The following is a 25,647-nucleotide window of genomic DNA, read 5'->3' as shown; positions in this document are numbered from 1 at the left end:
TTGGTATGCTCAAGGCCATTGTTGAAGCCATTGTGTATTTTGAGAGTCTTCTAACCTAGGGTGCTCACTCTCAAGGACTATATCAGACAGTATTATGTTGTGATCCATAGGGTTTTCATTGCCTAATTTTCCTGGGCCTTAGTCCCAGAGATTCCATATTCAGTTGGTGGTAGGTGGCATGCAGGAATTGTCACCACCCCCCACCCCGAGAAACCCAGGTGATTCTGATGCAGGTATTCTGTGGACCGCACTTTGAGGAGCATTGCTTCCAGCAAGCACACCACTGCAGCTCACTGAAAGCACCATGCACCCTCTCACCTCCATGCCTTTGCATGCATGGTGCCTTCTGTATGGCATAGCCTCTCTCTATTCATATTTCCCACCCAGAAAATGCCTATGTATCTTTTAGGATTCAGCCCAGGTGTCACATCTTAGACACAGTCCTCCTCCATCTTATACAAACCTTTATTGGAGATCATTCTATTTATCTTTTTCTCCGTATAACACTGTGAGCTCCCAGAAAAATAACTCTTAGTTATATCTATATCCCTAGTACCTAGCAGAGTATCTGGTGTAGGATAGGTACTCAATAATTGTTTGTTAAGGGTAGAATGAGACACCTGGATATGCTCCAGCAAAGTCCATCCCCACACTTCTTCCCTTCCTAACTCTGTTCTCTGTTTCTGATTGCTGGGTCTTTCTAGGAGTTCTCACTCCAGAGAATGGACAACCTTGTGGATGATCGTGTCAACATCCTGGGATTTTCCATTTTCAACCAGTCCCATGCTTTCTTCCAAGAGTTTGCCCAGAGCCTCAACCAGTCGTGGCAGGAGAACTGTGACCATGTGCCCTTCACTGGGCCTGCGGTAAGTGCCCACTAGAGCTCCTTTCTACTGCCCTGTCCCCTCCACACACACACATCTCTCTAGGCCAGCTGCTGAGTCCATCCTTCCTCTTCTTCCAGTCCCAGCTCAAATAGAGATGCACAGAAGTGCTGGGAAAAGGTTAAATGGGACCATTTGGGGAAGTAGTGAGCTGTAGAACAGCAAGCTTGGACAAGGAGACAGCAGGGGGAGGTCGTATGGAGCCACCAGGTTGTCATTGAATGATGTCTGTGAGGTCTCCCGTGGCTGGGCTCCTGATAATGTTGTTGCTGAAAACTGCCTTAGCTCAGGAACCAATCTTACTATTGGAACGGCCCATTAGAGGATCTGTTCCCCTCATCTTTCACATAAGGAAACTGAAGCTCAGGCTGGGGATTGGAGTGGGAGGAGTAAATACCAAGCCTTTTGCCAAGTGAAACTAGACTCTTGACCCCTGGTCCAGTGATCTTTCCATCCCATTGTACAGTAGAAGCTCTCCAGAGAGGTTTCCTTTGTGCTGTCGTCCATGTTCTTCCTCTTTGTAGTTCCTTCCCCCTGCTGTGTGTGTGATGGACACAAACATCTCCCTGCCGTTCTCCAGTGGGTTTAATGCTCTTACTCTGTGGGACAGGTCAAGTGCACCTGCCTGTGTCCATTTGTTAAAAGGCAGGTTCTCAGGAGACTGTGATTATGCGGCTCTCTTCTGTCTCTCTCACCAGAGGGAAAAGGCCAAGAAACACCATTCTTGGAGACTGCCTTCTCTCCAGGCTCCATCCTAGCTATGTTACATACATCATTTCATTTAAGCCTAAAAAGTCCCCAAGGAAGCTCATGTGATGCTTACAACAACCCTTGGAGATAACTACTATCAGTATCTACATTTTATAGATGATGAAACTGAGATCTAGAGAGGTTAAGTAAATTGCCATGGTCACACAGCTTGTGAGCGGAGGAACTAGGATTAGAACCAGGCCATATGTCTTTACAGTTCATACTTATAAGCCCTGCACGATTTTGCCACTGTGTGGGACCATCCAACATTCTTTTGACACACTGTACTGCAGCTGTGCCTAGAAGAATGCAAGTACTTAATAGGTATTTGTTGAACGAATGAATGAATGAGTGGGTCAGGTGGAATGATGAGTTATGGATAGAATGAAATGGAAAAGAGTTAGACCAAGGAAGTAGAAGTGGAATTGGGCTGCTGGAATGGGTACCCTCCTGGAGTGGGAAATTCTCTGGTGGCTTTGAAAACAGGGGTGATACCTATCTTTGATGAGGCATGTCTAGAGGTAAGGACAGGGCTAGACATCTGCACACGAGGGCACCCAATTAGGGGTTGGCCAACGTGGCAATCCAGGGGCGGGCCTATTGGGACAGGGGTAGGGAAAAAGCCACCTTTCACAAAACTCTGTGCTTTTATAATTGTGCAGCCTGGTGGAAATCTTAGGAAGGAGGAGGTAGCTAAGGGGTCAGAGTTCAAACACTCAGGAAGCTTTGATCAGGGGAACTGGACAGGAGAAGGGGGTTTGACAACTGAGTTCCATGGAAGGTTTTTGGAGTGGGTCCCAACAAGCTGTTTTAGATCTGAAAGAAGAATTCACTGGAAGGATTTGGGGAGAAGCATTGAAGGGAGGGGATCTTCACCCCCATTAGATGGCTTAAGGGATGGGGAGGGACATCCTGAAGCCCAGTGTCATGTGCAGGATCAGGCTCATCCCTCCTGGCAGGAATACAAGCCCTGCTTTCCTGGTCGAGTCTATTGTTCTTGCAGGCATCACACTAATGAGGTTCTGACAAACTTGAAGGACTCCCAAAACAATATTAGGAAAGGAGAAAAATATGCTTCCTCCTGTCCAACCCAAACCTTATCACGCTTGGCAACTGGCCTAATGAAATAAAAAGTCCCCATGCTACATTTCCAGTTTCTCTCTGAGGGCTTCAGTACTTCCATTCATGCTGTGCATTGACCATGAGCAGGCAGATGAGAGGCCCTTGGTACCTGGTGGAATACCTCTCTATGGGTATGACACAAATGCCAAGCAACCTCTGTCACCTGGCTTCTAGGCCAGCCCTGGCAGAGGTCATACATGACAGAAAGAGCACTGGCCTTGGAGGCAGAAGACCTGGGTTCAAATAGTGCCCTTGCCATTTTCACGCTGTGTGATCTTAGGTAGTTATTTAGTCCCTCTGAGCCTCACGTTCTTCATCTGTACAATTGGGCTATTTGTGCTTGACCACCTTAGGGGATTGTTGTAAAGACAAAATAAGATGATTCGATCTTCAATCCACAATTACTCATCGCATAGGTTTATTTAACACCTGTACGCCAGACACTGGGATAAAGGTTAGCAAATATGTCAAGTATCTTTTGCTACAAAAATGCTGTGCACCAAACAACCATAAAATCTCATTAGCATACAACAGTTAGCATTTTTATAGCTCATACACCTGGGGTCAGCTAACCTGTTGCCATTGAGTTGATTTCAACTTCTGGTGAACCCACACGTATCAGAGTAGAACTATGCTCCATAGGGTTTTCACTACCTAATTTTTTGGACGTAGATTACAAGGCCTTTTTTCCGAGGTACCTCTGGGTAGAATTGCCACCCTTTTGCTTAGCAGCCAAGTGCATTAATTGTTTGCACCACCCAGGGGCCCTGAGGGTGAGCTAGGAATTGACTATCTAAGCTGGTTTAGGTGAGCAGCTCTGCTGATCTGGCTGGGCTCACTCAAGGAAAGTGTGCCAGCTGATGCAGGCTGGGCCTGACAGGGGCAGCTCTCCCACATCTCTCCTGGATCAGTGTGCCAGCCTGCCATGTTCTGATGACAAAGGCAGAAGGACAGCAAAGCAAGTGGAAACACAAGACATCTTAATCCTAGAGCAGACACACTGTTACTTCCTCTTCATTTTATTGGCCAAAGCAAGTCACACAGCAGAACTAGGAAGTCAGGGAGTGAGGAAATATAGTCCACCCTTTCGGAGGGAACAGCTGCAAAATCACAAGGCAAAGGGTTTGAATACAGAGAAGGGTGCTGGTTGGGGGCCCCTCATGCAGTCGGTCGCAGCGAAGAAAAGCCAAAGTCTGTGCTGTCTCGAGGTTCACCGGGTGGAAGCAGATCCACCTCTGCCTCTGGGAGTATAAGTCTAGGGGTATCACACTCCTCCATGCTCCAGTGGAAGCAGAGGGGAGCTCCTGAGCCCTTTGTGGAGAGGTGAGGGAAGGCCTACCAGAGGAGGGGCAGCACATATTCACTGCTCATGTACAGTGTGCAAGATAATGAAGGGAGCAGCGGGGGCTGGAGCTGACCTGCTCAGGTGACCTGGGTAAGATGTCCTATCACAGGGTTAAAGCATATAAAACTCTGACCTTAGTTTCCTCCTTCCCGATCTAGTCTCAGACCTCCCCAAACCTCAGCATTCTACACTCCCCAAGAATTTTGGTGGGCATTCGATGAGTGGGAGCATTCTCTGGAGGCTCCCTCAGTGCTGGGGGTGGAGATGAGTAAAAATAGGCTGTCCCACAGCTGCTCAAGGCTATTTCTGAGGGGTGGTGTGAGGAGAATAAATGTGAACCTTAGACCTGGAATTGGTTACAGAGGGGGACACCTGTGCTGGGTCACAGAATCTGGTTCTACCTCAGCCAACATTATCTTGGCGAAGTCTCTTTGGTTTTCTTGCCAATAAAATGGGAACTTGTCTTCTCTCTTGCTGAGGAGAATGGGGTGCTCATTCCATTTGGCTTCACCTCAGCACGGAGCCGAGGAATACTATAACACTTCCCTCCTGGACCTCTCTTTCCTCCTCATGGCATCGTTGTAACAGATAAGCGTGGTCATGCACCACCTTTTTGACAGATTAGGAAACTGAGGCACAGAAGAGCTAGGTGGCATGCTGAGGGTCTCCCAGAGGTCAGGACTCTGAGTGCAGCCTGGACTAGGTCTAGTGCACCTCTCAGTCCCTGGAAGCTTCCAGCCAGTCTCTCTGTGGTCTCCGTGGAGGCAGGGAAGGTGTTACAGACACTAGGAAAGTGTGGAAAGGAAGCTCGTGGCAGGAAGAACAGCAACAAATCTCTTCGCAAGACTTCTCATTTCAGCAACTGCCTTTTGAAGAGCAGTGCCTCTTCCTGCCTCTTTGGGGGCTGGAATTCCCAGCACAAACAGCCCAGCTCTTTCATGTGCTTGGAAGCTGGTAGGCGAGAAGTAATCAGTTCCAGGGAAATATAGCCTGGTTTTGTCTCCTCATGGAGTTTTCTAAAAAGGCTGCAGGGTAACCCCCTCCTTCCTCTGTGGGGACCTTCTCTCTTTCCCTCCCCTTCTCTCTCCTTCTTTGCCCTCTTTTACTTCCTTTTCTCCTCTCCCCTTCTCTATCTCTTCCTTTTCTCAACTTCTCCTCGCTTTTCTTTTCCACTTCCCCCTTACCCACGACCTCCTTCCTTTCTCTTCCTGTTTCTCTCTCGCACAGTCAGTGTTCCCTGCTTCTTCTTGACTCTCAGCATTCTCGCCATCCCTCCTTTTTCTTTTCCCCCCAACTGTGTGTGAATCTCTCTCTCTTCCTTACCTTCCTAGTCAGACCTGCAGTATTCAAGATGGTGCTTGCTAGAAAAGGGACCCAGTTCTAAGGGCACAGAGAGAGAGTAACTGAACTAAGAGGTAACCCCTAAAGAAAGCTCCATGTGGCTCTCCCAGGCTGTACCCACCAGGTGGCTGACAGCAAGCAGAAACTGTGCTTCTCGCCTGAGATGGGGCCAGCAGAAGAAGGAGTGTCGTAAATAGAGGAACGTACCAACTCCTTTCACGTGCCGTTCCCATTAATCACACTGCAAAGAAAGAAAATTGTAGAAAATCATTAAAATTACAGATGGTTCAATTAAGTAATTAGAATTTAGACCAAAACAGATGTTTGTAATTAAGTGTTTATTTCATGAAATAAAATCCAGATTGTAAAGACTATTCCATGAGATTTTAATGGCTCCTGTCCTGGTATTATATTGGGGGGTAGAGTTTAAGCTGACAGGGAGTCAGAGATAAACAGGCATTCAAGAGGATCCTGGGAATTCAGTGATCTGGGGGGTATGTGGGATGGGGTGCCGAGGAATGAGAGTTACAGATGTGTATTTGGAAGATACCCTGATTTCTGTGTCAGCAGAGGGGAGAGAAACCCAGCCACAACTCCCTGAGTCAAAATTGATTCATCTTAATTTATACAGAGTCTTTTATTCCCTCAAACAATTTACAAACAGTCCAAAAAGAAAATAACAGTGAAACACCAAATGAAAATATAAAAACAAGAGAATCAAGGGTTCCTTGCCAAGCTGCATTTTGGTGCCAAGAAAGAGAGAGGGTTGTAAATGAGGATTGAGCCATTTGGAGGATTTAATATGTAGAAGAGACAGGGATGGAAGATGCAGAGTGGAGACGGAGAGGGACGTGCACACAGATGGGGAGCCGGGCCATGGAGAGACAGGGTGGAGTAGCGAAAAGAAAAGGAAAGGCAGGGGAAGGGACAGGAGAGGGGGACACCCACCTGTGCACTCGGAAATGGAGACGTGTATGGGGTGCAGTTTTGTCACAGAAACGCTTTTCACGACTGCAGTCCCAAATGCTTTCCAGAGCTAAATTAGTAAATAATAGCAGAGGGAGAAAGCCATTAGGAGAGCAAAAAGATACTTCAAGATGGAGATTTGAAACAAGATGGAAAAGTGATGAAGCAGAGCCATACAGGTACTCGCACCTTCGGAGGTGAAATTGGGTGAGGAGGGAAATTGGGTGCCTGGGGGAAGATAAGACGAAGGAGCCTGGTATGGGGAGCAAGTTCTCAGAAAACTAGTTTGGAGGATCCCAGTGAGAGGCCTGGGCAGATTGCCAGAAGCCTGTAAAAGAGGTGTGGTCTGGTTATACCTAGAGAGCCCTGAGGAGACGAGCTGGGGAGGAAGATAGCCTGGCTTAGAGGTCTCTGCTCTGACTGACTGCAGAGTGGATCATGAAGACCAGACCTACTGGGGAGGCGTCACCTCTCACCCCCTCTGGAGGTGACACACATAGGACAGGAGACGGAAGCCTGAGGCTTCCCTTCCACCCACCTCCAGCCCCCTGCATCTTGTCTGGGCTTATAATTACTAGAAGCATTTGAAGAATCTTGAGTTAGAGATTCTAAAGAATGTTGTCAACAGGCACACACCAGTCTCTCAGCATCCGGCTGCTTCGCTAATAAGAGAGCATCAGCCAAGAAAACTGCACCCCAGACGGAGTGGGAATAGTGACAGCCGTGTGGCAGGAAGGAGCTTGGAACCTGGTGGGAGGATGTGAGAAATGACACGGCAAGCTTCGTATGGAAGCCTGCAGTGAGGAGAGTCTCTTGAGGACTAAGCGCAGGGCCTCAGAAATAGAAAAAAGGGTCTTTTCAGAGGTGAGACCCAGGGCAAAAATACTCCTGAGAGGAGGGGGCATCCCCAGGGCCTTCAACCAGCTGGGGTGCTCTCAGCTCCCAGTAACAGAAATCTAGCAATAAACTGCCTTATACAAAAATGAGATGGATCATCTCATGTTCCAGGAAGACGAGAGGTAGAGCGATGTCATTGGAAACTCAGGTCCCTTCCATCTCTGCTCTGTCTCCTTGGTGACAGCGTCATCCTCTGGCTGGAGCCAAGATGGCTGTAGCAGTTCCAGGCATCATGGCCAGACACACTAATGTCCAGAGGAACAAGGAAGATGGCCTGTCTTAGAAAAGAAACTTTTCTGAGAAGCTGTCTCTCACTCCACCCAGACCTCAGCTCACTGGCCCAGTCCTGGATCACATATTGGTAGGGGGATGGGGTACTCATGGGCCAATCAGGCTCACCTGGGTGTTGGGGTTGGGTCAGTTTCCCCTGAAGCACGTGGCTGCTTGGAGGAGGGGTGTGTCCTTGGCTGGTACAAACAGTGCTCAGATGCTAACCGAAAGGTTGGAGGTTCAAGTCTACCCAGAGGTACCTCCAAAGAAAGACCTGGAGATCTACTTCCAAAAGATCAGCAATTGACCCCTGTGGGTTCTACTCTGACATACATGGGGTCGCCATGAGTTAGAATTAACACGATGGCAGCTGCTAATTGATGGCTAAGGTGGAAGAAGAGAATGGGTGCTAGGTAGGCAACCAGTGGCACCCCTCCACTGCCCCTCTGTCTTGCCCTTATAGCCCTGTTCTGGCAAAACTTCCAGGTGGCTCTTTACTTGAGGAAGTAACATCAGGACAAACAACCTGTTGAGCCAAAGCTTTCTCCTGTCCCTGGTCCAAGAGTCTTATGCTGTCCATCTGCTGTTGAGCAGGTAACAATATACAGAGATTGCCTTAAGTTGTCCTGGGAGTCTAGACACAAAAATAAATCAGATATGCTGGTGAGGACTGGGCTTCTGGGCTGAAGTAGACACATCAGAGTATGTGGGCAGCTCCTGTCTGGAGGTGAGATGAGAGAGCAGAGAGGGACAGGAGCTGGTTGAATGGACACAAGGAATACAGGGTAAAGAGGAGGAGTGTGCGGTCTCATTAGGCGGAGAGTAGCTAGGAGTACATAGCAAGGTGTGTATAACTTTTTATATGAAAGACTGACTTGATATGTAAACTTTCACTTAAAGCACAATATACAAATAAATTAATCTAAAAAAAAAAGAATCAGATGAAACCATGACAGTCCCCCAGACTTCTCGAGGGGAAACTTGGCGGTAGAATGCAAAGACAATGCAGCAGAGAGAAAGGAACCCGACTGGAGAAACGGGTGCTGGGGTTCCCGTTCCGTCTCTGCCACAGTCTTGCTTTGTGACCTTGGGCAAGAGAAGAACTCTTTGAAACTCAGTTTCTTTGTTTGTAGAACAAGAAAGACTAGTTGATTTCTAGAATTGCTTTCAGTTCTAACACTTCGTGATTTTGGAATTCTCCAAATGGAATGATCAACTGGGAGTCAAGGGAGAAGGTTGGGGTACAAATTCTTCTACAGCATCATTTTAATAGCCAAAGTGAAGGACCTAGAAGCTAAATGTCAATAAGGGCAACTAACTCCGCCTCAGGTAGATGTTTGTCTAAGCCAGGAAAAGAGTCCGTAGCATTCATATTTTCCATATGTCCTTTTGGCAAGGAAATCTGAGAGGTCCATTAATAAAGGAGACACTTGTGCTCAGGGGAAAGAGAATTATGTGCAAAGGACAAGGACAATTGTGGGCTTGCCGAGAAGCATCAAGTGCCATACAGGTGAGCCTCAAGTCAAATGAAGAGGAAGCTAAGCTGCAAAGGGGAAGGGCAGAGGGAGGGAGAGGAGAGAGCAGAAGATGATGGATGGTAGCAGTCCAGAGAAGCCCGGCTGGTCAGCATACCTCCGCATGGCTCCGTAGAACCTTAGAGGTGGGCACTGATCCAAGCTGGGCTTCAGTCGTCCTTACCTGCTTGGTCTTTGGGTCACAACTGTGGCTTTGGGACCAGGAGACAGAAAGGAAGGGTGTTGGAGCTGGAAGGGCAGGAGGCTAAATGGAGGCAGAGGGGCACAATGGCTTCTGCCTGGTTGAATGCCTCTGCCGAGAATGGGAGGTATTGTGATCTACAGAACCTGTTAGATTGTAGGGCTGAATAAATGTGGGAAGAAAGAAAGAAGAAGTAGGGGAAAGGAAGGAAAGGAAGGGAGAGAGAGTGGGAGGGAGGAAGAAAGAACATAAACTTCGACTGGGACAGAGAAAAGAAACTATTTGGCTCTTTTTCTCTATAATTGTCTTTTAAAAAGATTATCCGAAGTCAGCTCAAAAAAAACCCAAACCCATTGCCATCAAGGCGATTTCGACTCATAGTGACCCTATAGGACAGAGTAGAACTGCCTCATAGGGTTTCCAAAGAGCAGCTGGTGGATTCCAACTGCTGACCTTTTGGTTAGCAGCCAAGCTCTTAACCACTGTGTCACCAGGGCTCCAAAGTCAGCTCACCCAGCTCCTATTTATTATGGGTCTCCTGGCCCAACATGGGGCAAAAGTTTGAAGAAAATTAAGTCAGTATTTCTAGCCTATTTTCTGCCCTTGTAACTGCGTGTTCCCATTACTCCCCAGTGCATTAGTTCAGGTAATCCTTGCTTTCTGAGTACCTGCTAACACCTTCCCAGGACCTGAGAGTGCACAACCCCTGCCTTCAGGATTATTGACTCCTGTGTTTACAGTTTACAGTCCTGTGAGGCAGGGATCACTCACTATCTCTCTTTTAGGAGACTGTCGCTCATTCAGAGAGGTTAAGTAACATGCCCAGGATCACTCAGCACAGAAGTGAGGGGCTGGAATCTAGACTCAGGGTTCAGTGCTCCTTGTTTCAGGCTCCTTCCTCTGCACCTTACTGTCTCAAGTTGCTTATGTTTTGCCTGGACAGCTCAAACAGATCCAAGAGCTCACAAGATGGCCTTGGATGGGCCAGTGTTCCAGGGTCCCAGCCACATCGGAAGAGGATTGTAGAAGTCAGCCACATGAGAGAGTGCTCTGGGAGCCCTCCCAAGGATATCCTCAGTTGAAATAATAGGCTTGGAAGTGACAGGATTGAATTGCCAGAGATGGTGGGTCACGCTTCAATGAAGGATTCTTTGTAACGAGGTGGTATGGGGACTGCCAGTCTTCCAAAATCACTCCTTCAACGAAACCTCCACCTGCCTTCCTGAGCTTCCCCTCAGAGTTCCTGTAGAGTTTACCTTCTAGTCATTTACATTCAATAGGTTTTTATTGTCAAGGACCTTCTGTACATGTAACACAGTATAGTGTTACCTCTTCATTAGATTGCACATTCCCTAAAAACAGAGGTATTCTGTTTTTCTACTCCTACTGTTGTTGTTGTTAGGTGCTGTTGAATTAGCTCCGATTCATAGCAACCCTGTGTCCAACAGAACGAAACATTGCCCAGTCCTGCACCATCCTCACAATTGTTGCTATGTTTGAGCCCATTGTTGCAGTCACTGTGTCAGTCCATCTCATTGAAGGTCTTCCTCTTTTTCATTGACCCTCTACTACTTCTACCATCTCCACCCAAATACCTCAGCCTTTGCCTCCACAAAGTCTATAAACATTGAGTTAACTCATTAGGTAGCGTGCAGGCTAAGCCTTATCAGTAGATTTCAGCCAAGATTTAATTCAGTGAAGAACTATGTACTGCAGGCGTACAACAGGCTAGGCCCGGGTACCAGATTCTGGGAAAGGTAAAGGGTTTAAGACCCTGCATGTTTGCCGCCCTAAGGAGCTTGTGATTTAATCCCAGCCTGTTGCTATTGAGTTAATTTGACTCACAGTGACCCTATAGGACAGAGTAGAACTGCCCTGTAGGGTTTCTAAGGCTGTAAATCTTTATGGAAGCAGATTGCCACATCTTTCATCTGTGGAAGGACTAGGAGATTTGAACTGCCGACCTTTCAGTTTGCAGCTGAGCACTTTAACCGCTGCACCACCAGGGATCCTTTGTGATTTAATACCAAATCAAAAAACCCAAACCCGTCGCCCTCGAGTCAAAATTTAACAGGGAGATGAAAATATGGAAAAACAACTGCAGTGACCTCTTCCCCTGGCTCTAAGGTCCCCTTCTGTATGACCCCTGCCTACATTTCTAATTTATTACTTCCTCTCCTCCCCTCCCTCCAAGTGGTTCCACACTTTCCCACCTCTATCTTTCGTACAGCTCTACCCTCTGGAATGCCTTTCTCCCTTCCTCCCTTCCCTAGCTGCTGCCGACTCCTGTATCCGACAACATATCTACCAGAATCCTTAAGTGCTCATATCCAATGCTGTATTCTCCATGATGTATTTTTTGTATCACCCAACAGATAAGGTATCTCCCTCTTTGGAACCCCACAGACTTATGTGGGTCCATCCCACTTAGTCTCATGTTATCCATATTGTTTCTCTGTCCCGGCACCCATCTCACCCAACCTGCTGTAATCTACTGTAAGAATAGGGTCTTACTCATCTTTGGCCTTTGAGCTTATCCTGTGCTTCTTAAACACTCATCAAATGGAATAGTATGAAGTAGACTGAAGTAATAGGTACATCTAGGAAGAGACAGTACCGTAGGGGTCTTCTGGGAGACATTGACCTTCAAACTTGTAGACTTGGCAAATCTGACAGGAGAGGCTGTGTCTCTTCCCTCTTCTCAAGATAGTCAGGTATCCCCTTATTGGGGATTCCTAAGAGCAATGGAAGTTGCTATTTTCCTTGAACAAAGAGAGAAAAGAATATCCTTGAAACCATCTGGGGTGCAAGGGATAGACTGAAGCTTGAATCCTGGAAAAGGCCTCGCCAGCGTTGCCTTCCTGGGCCAGCATTCAGACTCTTCGTCCGGTGACACAGGCCAAGGGCAGTAAAGACACTCCCTTACATCTACTTTCTTTTGCTTTTCTTCTCTTTTCCTCCTACTCCATTTGTCCCTCTCTTATTTTCTATCTCCCCTTCCCTTCCCTCCCTCTATACCTGTCTCTCCCTCTCCCTCTGGTCCTCTTCCCTCCACCCCACCTCTCTCCCTGCCCACTGTCCGCCGGACCTCCAGCTCTCCTCGGCCTTGCTGTTTGACGCTGTCTATGCTGTGGTGACTGCGGTGCAGGAGCTGAACCGGAGCCAGGAGATCGGCGTGAAGCCTCTGTCCTGCGGCTCGGCCCAGATCTGGCAGCACGGCACCAGCCTCATGAACTACCTGCGCATGGTGAGAGCGGCTGAGGGCCCTGCAGGCCACACCTGGCCAGCTCGCTGGGTGGTCGGTTCAAGGAGCAAGAGCCCCTCTACTCCACGTCTTCTTGATATATCGCAGCCCCAGATAAAACAGCAATTTATGGTGACTCCAATTCAGTGGGTCCTGGGTCACATTTGTTCCCTAATCCCTAACAACCACCGAGAATACATGGCAAGTTTGTCTACAAGGCAGTGACCCTTGAGCCTTAAATTCCAGAAGTAGTCTCAGCAAAGCTTGGCCTGTCATAGCTGGGAAGGGCAGTGTTGCTGGAGACTCTGATTGCTCAGGGAGCTTGCAGGCTCAGAACTTCTAAGTTGGTGCTGGATTTTCCCAATGTTCTCCTTCCCAGCAATGCCTCCTCTGGTGGGTTTGGCGTGCACCTATAACCACTAGGAAGACATCTGCCAGAGAAGTCTGCTGGAGAGTCTATCTTGGATTTTGCATTTATACTCAGGTATAGGGTCATGCCAACTTCTTGCAGACCTGAAGGCAGGTTGGTAGCTGTCCAGTGAGAATCAATGCTTTAAATAGCATTCCCCAAAGGTCTGGAGAATGCATACAGCAGAATCAGCTCAATCTAGAATCTTGACATTTTATTGGTTTATAGAGCAGGTGTGGCGCCATTGGGTGTGGGGGCACCTTTCTCCTCCTTCAGCCCCAGCCAAGTCTGAATTGGCTCCAGAAACATTTCACTTGTAGTCTCAAGATGCTGTGGCTGGGAGCAGCAGGAGATGGATCTTGATGGCGTCTGCTGTTTTGAGCATCCCTAAATAGGATCCCTAAAGCGGAATGCTTGCTTGGGGCCAGGTGGTACACGGGGCCAGTGTGGTGCTGTAACTCACTCTCTCTTGGACAGGTAGAATTGGAAGGTCTCACCGGCCACATCGAATTCAACAGCAAAGGCCAGAGATCTAACTATGCCCTGAAAATCTTACAATTCACCAAGAACGGTTTTCGGCAGGTAAGCCTAGTGCTGCTGTGATGGCAGATCCCGCCTCTTCACTCTTTTCTCTGTTCCTGGCCCATTTCTTTGACTCCTTGGAGCCCAGGATGCCCACCTGCTCTCAGTTATTCCCAAGAACGACAGCCTGCATTCTGTACCAGGCACCTGGCATGTGCTGGCCTTGCTTCCCACCCCCAGGATCTGCCAGTGTGGGTTGGGGACTGCACAGAGAGCAAGGCGCCAAGAGTAAGGCAGCACACTTTCTGGGGGAGAGGAAAGGCGAGAGGGTGTCATGTAAGGAAGGACTTCCAGGCCTTGTCCACTCTTCTGGATTACTCTACTTCCTAAATCTTTCCTTAACTCTGGAACCAGTGTTAGCCTTCAGGGAGCCCACTGGTAAGGAACAGATCGGGCCTCATGTGGGTGAGGAATCCCTTCAGCATTGGAGAACTACCATCTTTCCTGCCAGCTCCTCTCTGACCCACCCACAACACCACCATGCCAGTCACCCGCTCCTCCGCTGTCTGCTACCTGTCTGCTCCTGTCATCTCAGCAGTGCTTTGTCCTTCATAGCTCCTTTCAGCTTCCTACTCCTTTTCTCATTCTCCCCCATTAACCTTCTTATTCCCCTTTCCTCCAATTTTCTTACATCAGAGGAAACAAGGATTCTGACAGCCATTCCACGTGCCTCTCTGAAGGTCTTCCTGCCCTCCCCTTTGGCCTAATAATCAAATCTCTATTCTTACTCCAGCCCTTCTCAAAAGAAGGAAATGAGGTACTAGTTACAGCAGGATGCAGACATGTTGAAGAGTTTCCTATCTAAGTGGCTGAGTTTCCTATCCAAGGGGATATACCACTGAAGGGATTGCAGACTCTCCTTTTCCAGGAGATTCTTAAGAATCATCTTCTTCATCATCATCATAATTGCTGGCATTTATTAAGCCCTTACCATGGGCTGTATACCGTGTGCCAAGGGCATGATAAGTATTTTCTCATTTAATCTTACAAAACCAAAAACCAAAGCCATTGCTGTCAAGTAGATTCCGAATTCCCATTTTACAAGTGAGGAAACTGAGGCACAGATTGACTGACTTGTCCTTGAACAGTTAGTAATGGCAGAACAGGTTTGGAACTCACTCTCAGTCCAAGTCATAAGTCCAGGTTCTTAATCGTTATGGCAAATTATGCATCAGAATCACCTTGGTGATTTGTTGAAAAACACAGATTTTTAGACTCTACCCCAGAAGAGCCTGGTTTGATAGGCCTAGGATAGGGCCCAGGAACGAACACATTCATCAGGCACCCAAGCTGATTCTGACGGAACCCTGTGCTACTCTGTGGACGCCTCGTGGCATCTGCCTCCTGCCATTCTGCCCCTGGGAATGAGGCTTCTATCCAACCCTTCTGAAGAGGTCCAATGGGGTTCTTTCTAGGAGAACAGTGATTATGCTGGGCCATAAGGCAAGGTCATTCTCTTGGAAGACAACAAGGTAACAAGAAAGAGTCCCAGACAAAATGTGAGAAGTCCTGAATCCTGGTATGAGTCTTTAAATGGTACCTCACAAAGCCAGGACTACTTGATCTTTAAGCAATGACCAAGTTAATTCTGCCTCATAGCAATTCCATGTGTGCCAGAGTAGAGCTGTGCTCCACAGGGTTTTCAGTGGCCGATTTTGCAGAAGTAGATGACCAGACCTTTCTTATGAGGCCCCTCTGGGTGGACTCAAATCACCAACCTTTTGGTTAGTAGCTTGGTGCTTAACTGCTGATACCACACAGGGACTCCAAAGAAATGACAGCGGCTAGCACTTTTTCATAACTTCCTAACCGGGGGCAGGGTTAGGTAGCATCCTGGGACAATGGGAAGGAATATAACAAAATGACTATATCTTTTATTTAATAAGTCATTTATTGAGCACATACTATATACCAGGCACTGTACTGGACATGGGGGAAACAAAGCTTAAAAGGCATGGAGAGAGCTCACAGTCTGGCGAGGAAGACTGATGTGAAAAAAAAATAAATGTAATTTTGAGTTATGAAGCATCAGGCTTTAGGGCAATTGCCAGGGAGGCTTTTCCATGAGTCCCAGTATGTTAGGGAAAGTGGAGTAAAGAACGTTCGTTAATTCTTTCAAGAAGTATTTGTCCAGTGCCTACTCTGTGTCAGGCTGTCTTCTAGGCATGGGTTTTAAAAAATAAGCCAAGTGTCTGCATATGTGGAGCCTCTATTATAGCAGGAGACAGGTAACAGGCAAATATACATTTATAACAATGTCAGTAGTGATGACTCTAAGGGGAAAAATAGAATGCAGTGAGGAAAAAGGAGTGTGTGGAGAACAGTGTTGGAGGAACAATGGTTAGAAGAACAGAAGACTCTTCCAAACCCCAGACTACACCAGAGAAAGCCCAACCCCGGGCTTTGAAAAACTGTCCTTGAACCTCAGTCCTGTCTTCTGAGTTCCTCCCGGAAAGAGTCCACATCTCCAGCCCTCCATCCCTCAAGTGACATCTGTGGTGGTCGAGTTGCCTGCTGGTGTGGTCCCGCCCTCCTCTTGAATGACAGCTGATTGGGCTCAAAGTACCTCTTCACCTTAGCTTTGCATTTCCAGTGGCTGCCATTCAGGCTGGCTTTTCCAATGGGCGCCTCAGTCATTAAGAAAAGAAGTATCGTCAACCACCAGCACCCATTCTTCAGCCCTCTACCCCACCCAAAACCAGCAACAGATTCTGCTCAAGGTACCTTGAACAGCAGCAGGGGCTCCTTCGTCAAAAGTAAAGGTTACTGCTATAGGGCAGGGCTTCTCAAACGTAGGTGTGCACAAGAATGACCCATGGTGTTTGTTTTAAAATGTAGATCCCCCGGCTCCACTGCTATAAATTCTAATTTAGTAAAACTGAATGCGTTCCAGGAATCTGCATATTTTTAAACTAGCACCCAGATAGGAGACCGTAATGCAGGTGGTCCGCAGACTACTTTTTGAAAAATACTGCCCTACTATAAGAGTGTCAGGGGTGTTGCTCAGCTGCTAACAGAAAGGCTGGAGGTTCAGGTTCACCCAGAGGCACCTTGAAAGAAAGGCCTGGCAACCTACTTCTGAAAAATCAGCCATTGAAAACCCCATGGAACACAGTTCTACTCTGACACACACGGGGTCACCATGAGTTGGAGCCGACTCGATGGCAGTTGGTAGAAGAGTGTCAGTGAACTGCAGCCTCTATCATAAAATTTTTTTTGTTTCACTTTGAGCTCATTTTGGATGGACTCTGCAATCTGCTGCAGAAAAAAAAAAAAAAACATTAAAGTGGATGGTATTTTTGACCTTCACTTACCCTAAGGGACATACACTCTTGATTGGATTTATAAAGTGGATTGTATTAACCCTCCTTATTACCCATTTTTCTTCGACACATCTGGTGACCGTCCTCTCTGTTTCAGGTTCCATAAGTACCAAGTGGGAACTGTGCAGAATGCATCGTGGGCACAGACGTAGCTTTGCAGTGCTGGTCCCCAGGTCCCCTCCCAATCACCAGCCCAATCTTTGCCTCTTGACAGGTGTCCTTCCCTGTTTATTACAGGATGAAGGAATCGTTTGGGTAGTGATAATGAGTTGGGCTTCTCATCCAGGGTGGGAGTGCTCTAATATTGTCCCAGTTCCATCCAAGGTGATGCTGGCAGGGGAAGGGAGGATGACAAGGAGCAAGAGAAATAACATCTCATGAGTGCCGGTGACATTGCAGACACCACACAGGCACTTTGCACAGATCACTTCCAATCTTGAAGACAACCCTGCAAGGCAGATAAATCCTCATTTCACAAATAAGAAAACTGAAGCTATGAACTTGGCCCACTGTTAGCACGGACTTTGGGCAGAGCTGGATTCACATCCAGGTTTGTCTAATTCCACAGCCCACACTCTTGGGTCTCCCACTCTTGGCTTTTCCTCTCTTTGCTGGAACCCCTGAGCCCCCAAATCAAAATACCACATCCAGGCCTGTTGCTTTGCTGCCGCCTGCTGCAAACCAGAAGGTCTCTCAGTTCCTCATAACCCATCGAATGGGTATTCTTTAGTAATGGCATCTTCTCATGTTGATTTCATTCTATTCTCTCCCTCAGCCTGGGTGAATGACTATTAAGAATTGTTTTTGGTTATTAGAAGGCACTGTCTAGGGGCCCAGTGGGTTGTAATTGCTAAAATGTCTGAATTCAAAGCCATAGTCCCTGCCGATGGCTGATTAAAGGATTATTGCCATTTTTAAATAGTCTTTCAGAATTTAGGGTTTTTTTTTACCATTTAAAAATTTACTATTTTGACTGTGTATGGAGAGGATTTTCCATCTGGGGACTCTGTGGCACCTTCTGTGAGAACCTATTTGCAGGGAAATGTTCCCTATGGTATTCTGTGCAGAGCCCTGGTAGCACAGTGGTTAAGCACTTGGCTGCTAACCAAAAGGTCTGCGGTTCAAACCCACCAGCTGCTCCATGGGACAAAGGTGTGGCAGCCTGCTTTGGTAAAAATTTACAGCCTTGGAAACCCTAGGGGTCAGTTCTACTCTGTCCTGTAAGGCTGCTGGGAGTCAGAATCTACTTGACAGCAACGGGTTAATAAGTTACATTTCTGAACCCGGACCATCTTCCGACAGTCTGGGTATTCCAAAGTTGATAACATTGCTTTCAGCTTCTGTAGACCCTTCCCCCAGTTTCTTCCCAGGTGAGATCTCCCGTCTCCCTCCCATCTCCCTCCCATCTCCCCATTTCCATCCCCCAGAAGATACCTTGACTATTCCTGGAGTAGTATAGCCTCCTTTTCCTGATTTTGGCATTAGAAATTCCCTTTGAAAGAGGTGAGGAAAAAAAGAAATGGGTATTAAAGGACCCTTAATTTCCTTCATTTAACTTGGTCTAAAGATCAGAGGTCCTGAGCAGCCCCCGAGTGACTTTGTTAATAAGATAAGCACACCTTTCATCTGAGAATCAGAAATAGCTTAACAGGCTCTAATTAAGCCTTCGGGAGAGGAAGGGATGAGGCACTGGGTTTTGACATCCCTAGCTAAAGACGCGGGATCTGAATTTTTCTACTGGCTCACTGTTTATCCAGTGGCGGAGGGGGGGGTACCTCAGTTCCTCCTTCTGCACAGTGAAGATGGTTACCCCTCAACATATGGCTTGGCAGAACCCAAAGGGTTATTGACTTGTGTGGCACTCTCTTCTGTCTGCTAGAGTTCAATAGAAAGCTGACTTTGCTGACACCATGATAATAACCAGCTGCCATTGAGTCATGGTGACCCCACGTGTGTTAGGGTAGAACTGTGCTCCATGGGGTCTTCAATGGCTGAGTTTTTCAGAATTAGATTGCCAGACCTTTCTTCCAGGGTGCCTCTGGGTGGACTCTAACTGCCAACCTTGCAGTTAGCAACGGAGCACATGAGCCATTTGTACCACGCAGGGACTGACTTATGGATGTCTTCTACATGCATGCTGTAAGCTAGGTGATGTATATATATTTAAAATTTCCTATCCGTTTCTCAACCCTGCCTGAAAGCTATTCCCTCCATCTTGTGGGTGGAGAAACTGAGACAGGGAGAGAGAAAGTAATATGTCCTCATTCACATAGCTAGTAAGTGCTAGGCTTAAGAACAGAGCGCTACTCTAGCTGTCTTCAAAGTTCTTTCCACTATGCAACATCGCTCTAGAACATGTTCGATGAGACGTTGCAGGCCTCTAGTCTCATCTCCCAAGCCAATACAAGCATGTCCTACAAGAGCCCATGAGGGAGACAGTCCCCAAGCCTCTGTTGGGAGCATGTCCTGGGTTGGGGAATCCGTGCCTCTCAGGGAAACACACTGCAGATTCTTCCAGGGACTGGCTCAAAATCACCTCCTAATTCTGCCCTACGGAGGAACCCAGAAGAACACTGCTTAGCTCTCTTAAGGACTTTTCAAACATTTGAAAATAGTTTATTTCACTTCATTCATTCATTCCTGAATTCAGCATTAAGTTTTTGAGCATCTACTCTGTGTCAGGGTTTGGCAATTCAGAGACAAATGAGTCAGGGTCCCTTCGAGAGCTTATATAGTCTTTTACCAAACCAAAACCAAACCCATTGCGGTCGAGTCAATTCCGACTCATAGTGACCCTACAGGACCGAGTAGAATTGCCGCACAGGGTTTCCAAGGAGCAGCTGGTGGATTCAAACTGCCAACCTTTTGGTTAGCAGCTAAGTTCTTAACCACTGTGCCACCAGGGCCCCATAGTCTTTTGGGAAAGGCAAAAATTGTAGCTAACAATTACCATACAGAGTATGAGTTGTTATTCCCCTTATTTATTTATTTTATTTTATTTTTTCCTCAAGCAGGGACCCCCAGCTGTTCCCAATGTGACACAGTTTCTAAAGCTCTTACCGCTAATGTTTTGTGGTGTGTCTAGTTCTCTTTTCAAGCACCAGGCCCAAACCGGGGACCATGCCCCAGCTGGGGCTGGACAGCACAGAGCTGAGGGCACTGGGGGACTGTCCATTTCCTCTGTCTGAACACTGAATTTCTCTCCACTGTGTTAGCTTTCTTACTGGAGTGAGTTTTCACATTTTTGATTCATTCTGAACTCTGGGCATTGGGGTCAGTTAATTACTCCACCTTCCCCCGTGCCCAAACACCCAGGGTCATTTTCTCATGAACTTTTCACGGAAACTGGAGCTGTGCCACCCTTTACTTAAATAACTGATTCATTGAACTCTGTGTTCCTGCAGAGATGGCGAGATTGGCAGGGCTGGGCAAGAAGGGGTGAGTAAAAAGCCTCGCGAGCTGATAGCCACATCTTGTTTTCCAAAGCTGTTAGAAACTCGCCACTCAAGGGGCTGGTTCTCTGGAATAATTGGAGAGCAGTCGTGACCAACGCTGGGAGGGTGGGCGCCATAGCGTTTCTGGGTTACCCTTACAAATGAGGAACTCGGGGTTCCTTGACCTCTTGAGAAGTTTCAGAGGCTCCAGCTACAGTTTCCCAATGTTCCTGCAGGTTCCCACCAGTTGCTGGGAGGGCAGGCTGCCTCTCTTTAATCTCCTCTCCTGCAATTTCCCCTGACAGAAGCCCACACAGAGGCAAGACTCCCTCCTTCCTGGGGAAGTCTGGATCCCTCTGGCTCACAGTAGCAGGGCTTGCTTGGGCAGCTCCCAGAGTGGGGTCAAGGCAGCTACATTTCTGAGCATGGCCCTCTCTAGGCTAGAACACCAGGGAACGTGTTGTTTTGCTTTGACGGCAATTTTAGCAGACCTATTGGTGGAATCCACACCTCCAGACCCCTTCCCCCACTTAGGAGACCAACACACAAAGAACAACAACAAAAAAAACAACATAAAAACACGCTGTCAGTCACAGTTGGCTTTGGCATTGCCTTCAAATGGGATGAACAGTGAGCAAGGGTGTCGTTTTCTCCCTGGCGAGGTCTCTCCCGGCATCTGCGCCCCCCCCCCCCGCCCCCAGCCCTCTATTATGAGCGTGGTGACAGCTCCAATTCCATCTGTGCTAACGAGAACAGCCATTAAGGCTCAGACAGGTTGCCAGCGGGGGGAAGCGGCTTTGAGCGTGCTGTGATTGCTACTGTCTAATACAGTTTCAATTTGAGGAAGGAGTTCACCATAAATATGCAGATCCTTTGAAGCTTCCTTCCCAGGACCTGGCTCAGGGCACTGGAGCAGGGGTCTAATTGCTGGAAATCAGCAGCCTCAAGTGCCAGCTCCCAGCTGGCGGACAGACCTAACAGGAGTGGGCCAGCTGGGGAGGCTGCTGGGCTGGCGATTCCCCGAGAGCCACAGCGACTTTGCCTTTGATGAGGAAATTCGGAGGGGCGGAAGGATGGAGGCAGGGGAGAAAGGGATGCTTGGTTTGGGGGCTGCTCTGAAGGTCGCTAAGGAGTCACTATTTTGTCCTTTTAATTAAGGAGACAGAGAAAGGGGATTGACGTGAGGTTTAAAATAGACCACATCTCATGGAACGTCCTACGTTGGTAGAGCTGAAGAGGTCTAAGACAGAAAGGTCATCCAGTGCAGCTCTCCTGCTAGACAATGCAAAGGCAGGTGTGTCATCCCTGTGCTTAGAGCCCCTCCCAGGGCTCCTCCCCCTCACCCCCGTCTGCTTTCGGGGTGAAATTCCCATTGCGCAGCCAGCCTGGGCTGGGCCCTGCCTGCCACTCATCTTCAGCTTCTGCCACTTGCTCCTCAAATGAAATGAAGTGAACAAGTCCAGATGAGGCCCTCTCATAGTGCCGTGATGCACAGGCCAGCCCCCATTTCTCACCTGGTAACTCCTACTCTCAGCTTCAAAACTGAGCTCCCATTTCCCCCCTGCAGAAGCTCTTCCCTGATGGCCCTCCACCCCCAGGCTCTATAATATTCCTTCACTGTAGGATCAGCTCCAGCACTGGGCACTCCTGAAGTCCAGGGCCCAGCTTAGCACCGTGCTCTGCCCAGCTCTGGGGAATGGGTGCTCCAGGTGATAGGAACTGGTGTGTTTAGGGCCCAGAGCTGGGGACCCAGAACCATGCCAGGAGCTAACAGGACGTGCCCTCCTGGCACTAAGGCACACACATCCCGTGGTCACGCCACAGCACTGGGGGCCTGCGGGTTATCTCACGAGAGTCCCCGAAAGCCACCGCTCCCCAGTTTGTTCAGGAGAGATTTCATGTGACAGCTTTTCCCACTGGCAACTGGAATTTGAAAATGTGAAATGGAAGGCCCCTTGAATCACTGATATGTTTTTCCTTTTTCATTTTCTTTCCATTCTCTACTAGCAGTACTCCTAACTAAGTAAAAGGCTGTTAGCTTCCTGCTCCTGGGGGCACTCTGGTTCTCCTGGCCAGCAGGTGACAATGGTCGAAGGGCAGGTGGGCTGGAGGGAGGTGACCTGAAGGGCTTTCTCTCCTCTCCTGATTTCCAGGGCCACCTAAGGCTGGGTCTCTCTCCCAAAACACAGGGACTTGCTGTTTGTCAGCTTTGATGGAAAATTCACTGACTGCAGGTGCTTATTCACAAATCAGCGGGCCAACAAATTAAAGCCACTTACATTTTCAAATGGGGGACTGCTTTTGGGCAGAGGAGCAGGGTTTGAAAGTGCTACATTTTAAACATATTTCTTGTAATGTGCCCGATCACGCTTCTCGCCTGAGCTCAGCCTGGGGAAGTTTGCCAGTTCTGAGTGACTCCTCTTTGTGGCTCTTCAGCCAGCTCATGCCTGGGAGAGCTGGGAGAGGTTTAGCTGCTAATTTAGTCCCATGAAGCAGCCTGCGTCAATCAGCTCAGATGAGAGGTGAGGCAGGCAACGGGCCAGAGGTGTGGGGATCAGAGGCAAACAGGCCAAGGAGAAAGTGGAAAATCCCAGCAAGGGGAGTGGAGGCAGGCAGTGTGGGGTAGCAGAAGGAGCGAGGCGGTTAGCAGCTGAGGATTCCGGCCTGAGTCACAGCTCTCATGGTATCTAGCTCCCTGAGCCTCAGTGTTTTCCTGGTAAAATATGGATGGTGATCATAATAATATCTACTTTATATGCATCATAAAATTATTGTTAGAACAAAATGAAATGTTGTTTGTAGATGTGCTTTGAGGATTTGACTATATTGTGCAAATTTTAGCTCTGTCATTTCTCATGGAGAGTTCTATCAATTTATCTATCTTTGTATGTTGCATTCCTGGAATCTCACCTCTCGCCTCATTCAGGGGTTCAGGGCAGAGTGAAAGACAAAGCAGGAATGAGTGTTAGGCTCACGTCACTCCTGCTGTAACCCCAAAGCTATGGGAGAGGGCTTCAGTGACCAGCTCACGCCAGCAGCCATGCTGGGTGGAAATAAATTCTGCCAGAATCCCCCTCCCTGCTTCGGGATGGGTTCCCCACAGGCTCCCCACCCCATCACCACTTTTCTTGTCTCCATCGGAGCCTAGGATCCCCTCCTTTGCAGTGGCCCTGGGTGGACATGAAGACGAGAACCAGGAGTCATGGCTCCATGTCTGGGAGAGTCCAGAGCTTAGCAAAGGCCTGCCTGACATGGCACTGCTCAGCAAGAGCTGCTGATACCCCCAAACTAAAAGCTCCCCATTTTCCCAGAGCACACAGTACCCCCCACCCATGCACCCGCATCCAGCTGGGTCAGGGATGTGCCGTTCTCAGCCCGTCTTGGAAAACGCAGAAGGCACACCCTTCTCTGCTCCAGGCAGTTCTACTGACTTCATCATCCTGAGTTGCTGAACGACAGTGAGTGACCAACTTCCTTCAGCCCAGAGCCTTCGTTAGAACTATTAGTTCAAGTGGCATCTGTCCCTCAGAGCTCAGGGTTCTGTGTTATTAACGCAACCTTCTGCAAGGTACTTCTCCACCTGGAGAGTACCAAATGAAGCCAGGCACCTCCAGGCCCTGCTGTGTCATGCTCACTGGCAGTGATCTTCTTGTACGATGAAAAGTCTTGAGAATGCCTGAGCTCTCTGATAAATTCTCTCCTCGGCAGCTAATTAGAAATACCTCCTGTCTTCTGGGAGGTGAGAAAAGGGCTGTGTGGATGAGTCTGTCTTCTTATTTACGGACTCGGCCATGATCTCACCACATGCCGTTTTGAGTAAGGCATTTGGTCATCCCCCAGAATGTTCAGATGAGTCTGTAATATTTTCGGCCATTTAAGAAAAAAAGGGGAAGTTGGGGTACAGGCAAAAAAAAAAAATTATTAAACTCTGCACTTCTGTCTAAAAAGAAAGACCTGTTCAAAAAGAAAGGAACCCCCAGAGCCCCACTCTGGGCAATTTAACTTCTAAGCTCCAAGCTAGGTGGGGAGCCCATTGAATCCATGAGAGCATCTTTGGGGCGGCATTTTGAGTCACAGCTGACTGGGGATGCACTGAGCTCCACTCATGCCCTATTCACCTGTCACTGGAATCTCTGAGAACAGCCGACATGGGTTTATTCTCTTTGGCAGGAGGAGCGGTGAGGGCTAGATCAAATTCTACTTCACATCCCTGAGTCTGGGGATTTGGGATGGCAGTCTGGGCATCTTGGCAAAAACCAACCAATAGATCTTCGAGCTACAGACAGATGAATGAGACTCAGCCAGGAGAGGAAACCAGCAATGGTCAGAGTGATGTGTGGCTAAAGTTTTCTTACAGTGGCCCTTTTTTCTCTGCACCCACTGCCCAACACTCCTGCTCTCCTGTCTTCTCATGATGTCCAAGGGCCTCATCTGCCCATTGATACCCTGGCCTTCATCCAGTTTCCCAGGCTGTAGAACCTAGATCCTACACTCCTGTGCTAAAGGAATAACAAAAGCCCTGAAGACTAGTGCTCCAGCCAAATGCTTGGATTCTCGCAAGTGCATTCTCATGAAGTAGAGTCTGTTCTTAAACACCTCCCATGAAGGGGGACTCACCACCTGTCGGGACAGCATATGACATCTTGGAAAGCTCTCACTGTTAGAAAGTGCTTCCTCCTATTGGGCAGAAATCGTTCTAAGCCTCTTCCTTTTGGCCTTAGCTCTGCTCCTTGGGTTCACACATATATTCTATCCTCCTCAGGTCTGCCTCATTATTTTTCCTTATTATAATGTAATTTCAGTCTCTTTACCTTCCTGGTCAGTGTCCTTGGAACACACTCCAGTTGGGCTACACCCCTCTTAATGAGTAGTCCCTGGAACAATAAGCCATATTTTAGTTGCGATCTGAGTAGAAGATGACGTACTGGTTAAGCGTTTGGCTACTAACCAAAAAGGTGGGCATTTCTAATCCACCAGCTGCTCCTTGGAAACCCCATGGGGCAGTTCTCCTCTGTCCTGTAGGGTTGCTATGAGCCAGAATCAACTTGATGGCAACGGGTTTGGGTTTTTAGAAGAGCATTCTCTCTCCCCTTGCATCAAATCTGCCATCCCTTTGTAAATGGTGTGCTTACCTGAGAAAACCCTTAGGTGTATTTCAGTGTTAACCACACAAACATATTAAACACTAGGCTGTGTAATGGAGGAGTGCCAGCCATCAGCCACAGGGCTCAGAGAGAGCTGTGACAGCTGGGAGAGAGGCCATCCTAACTCCTCACGTAAATGGCCACCTGCTTCACCTTCATGCCTGGGCAACCGTGCCGCCACTGTCCTCCTGCATTCACCTGTCCAAGGCCCCTCAGGCAG

The 25,647-nt window shown here is 48.1% G+C and overlaps 1 protein-coding gene across 1 annotated transcript in view; it reads left to right on the top strand.

Moving 5' to 3' along the window:
- Positions 1-25,647, top strand: part of GRIK4 (glutamate ionotropic receptor kainate type subunit 4) — a 363,160-nt gene that overhangs the window by 236,602 nt on the left and 100,911 nt on the right. The window contains exons 7-9 of the mRNA XM_003418197.3: positions 705-866; positions 12,386-12,538; positions 13,422-13,526. Coding sequence (XP_003418245.2) covers positions 705-866; positions 12,386-12,538; positions 13,422-13,526 — 420 coding nt within the window. The remainder of the gene's footprint in view (positions 1-704; positions 867-12,385; positions 12,539-13,421; positions 13,527-25,647) is intronic.

Source organism: Loxodonta africana, chromosome 15, assembly GCF_030014295.1.
Source record: "Loxodonta africana isolate mLoxAfr1 chromosome 15, mLoxAfr1.hap2, whole genome shotgun sequence".
In the NCBI taxonomy this organism is placed as follows: domain Eukaryota; kingdom Metazoa; phylum Chordata; class Mammalia; order Proboscidea; family Elephantidae; genus Loxodonta; species Loxodonta africana.
This window is presented reverse-complemented; position numbering and strand designations above follow the sequence as displayed.